Genomic DNA, 5,443 nt, shown 5'->3' on the forward strand with positions numbered 1-5,443 from the left:
GGGGGAATGGCTTTAAACTAAAGGGGGGTAGATTTAGACTAGCTATAAGGAAGAAATTTTTTATGCTGAGGGTGGTGAAGCACTGGCACAGGTTGCCCAGAGAGGTGGTGGATGCCCCATCCCTGGCAACATTCAAGGTCATGTTGGACGGGGCTCTGAGCAACCTGATCTAGTTGAAGATGTCCCTGCTCATTGCAGGGGGGTTGGACTAGATGACCTTCAGAGCTCCCTTCCAACCCAAACTATTCTATGATTCTATGATTCTATCAAATATGGGTAGTGGGAATATGACCCCTTATAGCTCTTCATCTGGCTTCATGCAAACTAGTAAGACTGTACTTGCAATAGTTAGTAACTGTTTTACATTTAATTCCTCCCATTTTGGATGCACTGACTCATGTATTTATTCACCTTTTAATTTATTTGTAATAATTAGGTTTCTGGAATAGCAGATGAAACAAACATGGGACTCCTCTACATCTTTATGAGTGCCGAGAATAAAATGAAAGCCATTTTTGCTCATCCCCTGTATGAAAATGGCAATGTAACACAATGGCTATCTTGTCTGAACTAATAGCTACAATAATACTGTTTTTAAAACCAGAACAGTAAAGTGTTGACAAGTAAATCAATTATTAAATTGTAAATTAAGAAATTAAAAGACAATGAAAGTGGAAATGGGAAGCCAAATAACTTATTGGTGACTACTAAGATTGAAAAAATCTGTTTTGCCACAAGGAAATGGGAAAATAGAAAATGAGAAAACTCTCATACAAGGTAGTGTATTTCTCTTACTGTTTGGAAAAAATAATAGGTTAACAATTTAAATAATTTAGAATGTGTAACCTCAAACATTCAGTTCTCCTTAAACTGATGTAAATTCAGATTATTGTGAATGATGTCCAGAGATGTACCAATGTAAAATTTGTGCAAGGGCAACACTGAGATGCAGAATGAAAAGGTTCCAATTTTTAATTTAAAAATGTATTCTTTCAGCCTCACGTTTTCTTCAGAGGAACTCCTATTGCATAGTATTTACCTTCCCACATATATATTCTTACATTTTGTACACATGCATTCATACATCTAAGATATGGAAAACAACTATTAATAAATAACACGGTTAATTTCCCTAAGTCCATTGAGAGTATAGTTCACACATGTTTTGCACTTCCTCCCACCAAAGACAGTAGAAAACTTCCTACTTCAAAGACAGCAGCATCAAGCTCACTAAATGCTATCTGCAGATATTAAGATATTAAGAACAAACCCAGGAAAGGGATTTGGAGTCTCATTTCACAAGTGCCAAAATGAATGTTAAAGACTAAAATTAGTTTTCAGCCTGGTTCTTTAACATGTCTCTGTAGGCTATTTTGCATTATGATTTTTTCAAGCATATATTAATACAACCTCAGTCCTACCTTTTAAAGTTTCCATAATGAACTTTTTGAGATAGTAAATATATTTGGCATCATCTCTCTTGGTGCTACCAGAAACAAACCAGCTGTTCTCCACAATGAATATTTGGGGTTTGTTATATTCACTGCTTATCCAGTAAAGGAGCTGCCTCAGGCTTATTGATTCCAACTGCTGGAATTTCATGTGGGAGTCCAAGAGCTGGAAACTCAGGGTAGCTCCAAAAGAAAGAGCAAAAAAGTCTGCTGTTCCCTTAATGTACTTCTTCTCAACTTCACTGAATTCAGGCAACAGAGATGAGAGGTTGCTCCTCATGCTCTCTGGATAGTCACCATCAATAAATATGGGCTTAGCAAACCAGCCAAGCACGAAATCAAGGGATTTTTGACATTCTTTTATGTTTTTTTCAGTCATACGTTGAGGTTTTATCCAGTGGGAGCTAAGGGCAATGGACACTTTTCCTCTTTGAGTTGGACGAAAATGGTCATTGTAGAGATGCCAGACTTTAGCATGGGCCTGTTGAAAAGAAAGACTGTAATCAATGCACCTGAAATTCCATTTTAAGTAACACAATCAGTCTCAAGTACTGACGTCCAGTGTCACGTAGTAACCACACAAACATGGCATTTGAGGGCTCAGCCTTATTCATTCATCAGCAGTTTACAACTCCTAAATTAACTTTTCTTTAATACCATATTAATACCATATATCAACTAGAAATCGCTAGTTGGTTGGGGAAAACAGCGTCTCAGTTTTCCATGAGATACTATTCCAGGCACTGAACACACTTTTGGTAGTTAGTTAGACACCTTTATTAACTTTTGAGTTCAGACATACTTCCAGTATTTACAAAAATAAAAATGTATTTAACTAAACATGTTTCAAAGTATGTTTTCATTATAGGAATATCACTTTATCTGTAGATTCACAGATATATAAAGAAGGAAGGTCTATTCTTAAGAACTGCCCAAATCTCTCAAACAATACAAGACAAAGAAACACCCTTGAACTTATTCCTCTTTGAACCAGAACACACAGTATAGGAAAAACTACCAATCTGGATTTAAAAAAGTCTGGTGAAAAACAATTTACCACAGCTCCTGAAAAATTATTCCAATGATTCAATTTAATTTGTTTTATTAAAATTTGCTATTTACCTCTAGCATCAGATTTCAACCACTTGCCTTGGTATAATTTTATCTATTACTGTGAGGCGATCTTTTCTACCAAATTTCTTTCCTATGGTCTTACAGAGTAAGTTGAAGCAGTCTCTTGATGTTCCCTTTGAAAGCTAAATAGATTAAGTTCCTGGAGCCTTGAATTATCTTCAGGCATAGCTTCAAGGCCTCTAACCAGTCTCACCGATTCTCTTCCTGTGATTCTCTTCCAATTTGTCATCATCTGTCTTAAACTGCAGAAGCAGAATTGGACATAATATGCCAGTGGTAGTCTTGCCAGCAGTAAAACCAGAGACAATTTAATACACTATTTCTGCTTATGTGGCCATAGCATTACACTATGAGCATATGCTCATTTAAACTACCATATCTCCGCAGCCCTTCACCATCTAAAATATATTTTTTCTTTGCACCTACCTTATCAAAGAATTTTGACTGCTCTATGAATCAACATTCCATCTTTTTGTCATCTACACATTAGTAGAAATTGCAATGCTTTTTTCTAGGTCATTGATAAAAAGGTAAAAAATATGAGATCTATTCATTAGAATAAAGCCTACCTAATAACTATTCCCAGTTTACATTTGCATTTTGAGACTTATCAGTTAACATTTGTTCATATGTGCTGTGATGTCATGAACCTCCATTCTTGCCATACAAAGTCACAGGAGTGATGAATGTATATGACAGATTATTAATCAAAATGTCACACGTGCTTTTAACCCTCTCTGGAATATATACCATATAGAAAGCCTTATAATTCCACTCCATGCAGTTGGTATGTTGGCAAATTTTGTCATTAATGTATTGATAGCTGCTGTTCATAGTTTCCTTTTCATACACTCTTATTATTCAAGTGTTGAACCACAATGATTTCCAGTAATAATCTTAAGCAATTAAGATTATTAATAATTTTTGACATAGACACTGTTAATTACCCAGGAAAAATAATTAATTCTATCATTCTACTGTTTTTGCAGAATTTTAATTTTCACTGCTGGGAGAAAAACAACTGGAAGTGAAGGACAACTAAAGGTAAGATCAATAACCAAGGCTCAGTTCAGCTGCCCCCATACAGAAACCTGCTGCCTTTGAGTCATCATGGGGTATATCAAACATCTGTGCAGATGTAGCATCGGCTCTAGAGGAGACTAGACCCATGCCCTTTTAGAGTGGGTCACCAGAACCCAAAGAGAACAATCCTGGAAACTGTGAATCACAGTACACACCTATGTGCGTGTATCTGAATCAAGCTCTCAGTTGCAAACTTCAGTGTACATGCTCTCATCTATAATACATCAATAGCTCAAATAAATGTGATGCAGTCCTACCATCTGTCTATATTAATACAATGGATTTTGATGCTAGTGAGAAACTAAATATAGTAACCACTTCAAAGTCTCATGTCAAAATAAGAGCTGACCTAAGCACAGACTTAATTTTACCTCACGCTGAAGCTCCATTACACTGATGAAAGAACAAAAGACATTACACACCATGACCAAAATGCTACACACCCAACACTTTAAACATGATTTTAAAAATACCATTGGGAAAAAATGTGCCACCACTTGCAACTCAAATTTGGACACCCAAATTTTCCCTCATAAAGGTGCTTCCTCTTTTGGTCCTGACTCATCTCCAGATTTCCTGTCTCAAATGTTAAGATACCACTATGCACACTCTCAAACACACAATTTCATCTCTGTCATCTGCACTTGCAAGTATGCTGCCTACACACAGAGCACCTTGAGGACTATGGAAGACTTGCCCCATAACTCTTGGCCCTCTCTACTCCTATCAGTGGAGAGAGATCTTCCAGCATTTTAGTAGCCTGGACTGATTCTACCATGAAGCAAGGAAGAAGGGAATCCCACAGGTTATCCCTCTCCACAGATAAGGAGGTGCTGTTCATCCCTCATTGCAATGAAAAAGTATGAAGTGTAACAATGTGGGATTATCTCATTCAACTTTAATTTCTAAGCGGGTCATCTAGTCTGCCTCTATAGAAAATGAGAAGACTGGTGTCTAAGATATGCAGGGTGAGTCACTCTTTGGGAGTCCATCTCTCTCCACTGATGACAGACAAAACCTGTTATTTAGTTTAGACATGTTCTACGGACAGATGAAAGCAGGCAAGAAGCAGCCCACTTAAATATCTGCCCCCTGGAGTGTGCATGAAGTGGAATTATACTATTTCCATTAAAAAAAACAGCTAAACATAGAAAACAGTGCATCAAAGTCCCCAGGCTCTGTGGACATAGATTAATGAAGTGGTTCAAAAATGCATAGAAATAAAGCTGGAAGAAGCCAGTGACAGAGCAGAGAGTCTCTATGGAAATCTGGGACAGAATTCATTTGCCTAAAATTAGGTGTCTAATGCAGTTTTAGAGACTTCAGAGTATTCTAGCCTCTAACTGCAGTTTCAGAAAGCTTGAGTCTCCCATAAATCCTAAATCACATCTCTCAGCCCCACAGAAACACCTGGGACACTACAGGATGTGTCAAATGATAATTTACACCTATACCTATCTTCAGGCAAATGAATCCCACTCCTAGGGTGGGACTCATTTTGAGCTGAAGACACTGTGTATTTCACTGTCCACATGTGAGCTAGATGCTCAAGCTCCCAGTAGAGGCAATGGAGATCTCAGGCTCAACTCAGCTGCCTGAACAGATTCATCTAGTTGCCTAGATGATACAACATCTAGTTGCCAGAACGATACAGGCCTACGTCACGTCTGCCATTTCCATGCAGATGTCCTAAATAGCCAGGGAAGTCTCACACAGTTACACTGAGCTAATGGGATCCCACTCCAAGTCAATCTACTTAACGGAGCCTAGTGAGT

General features: G+C 37.7%; 1 protein-coding gene across 1 annotated transcript in view; it reads right to left on the bottom strand.

Moving 5' to 3' along the window:
• Positions 1-5,443, bottom strand: part of KL (klotho) — a 24,410-nt gene that overhangs the window by 15,230 nt on the left and 3,737 nt on the right. Inside the window, exon 2 of the mRNA XM_009327860.1 lies at positions 1,422-1,932. Within this exon, the coding sequence (XP_009326135.1) occupies positions 1,422-1,932 (511 nt within the window). The remainder of the gene's footprint in view (positions 1-1,421; positions 1,933-5,443) is intronic.

The sequence above is a fragment of the Pygoscelis adeliae genome, unplaced genomic scaffold (genome assembly GCF_000699105.1).
Source record: "Pygoscelis adeliae isolate BGI_AS28 unplaced genomic scaffold, ASM69910v1 Scaffold14, whole genome shotgun sequence".
In the NCBI taxonomy this organism is placed as follows: Eukaryota; Metazoa; Chordata; class Aves; order Sphenisciformes; family Spheniscidae; genus Pygoscelis; species Pygoscelis adeliae.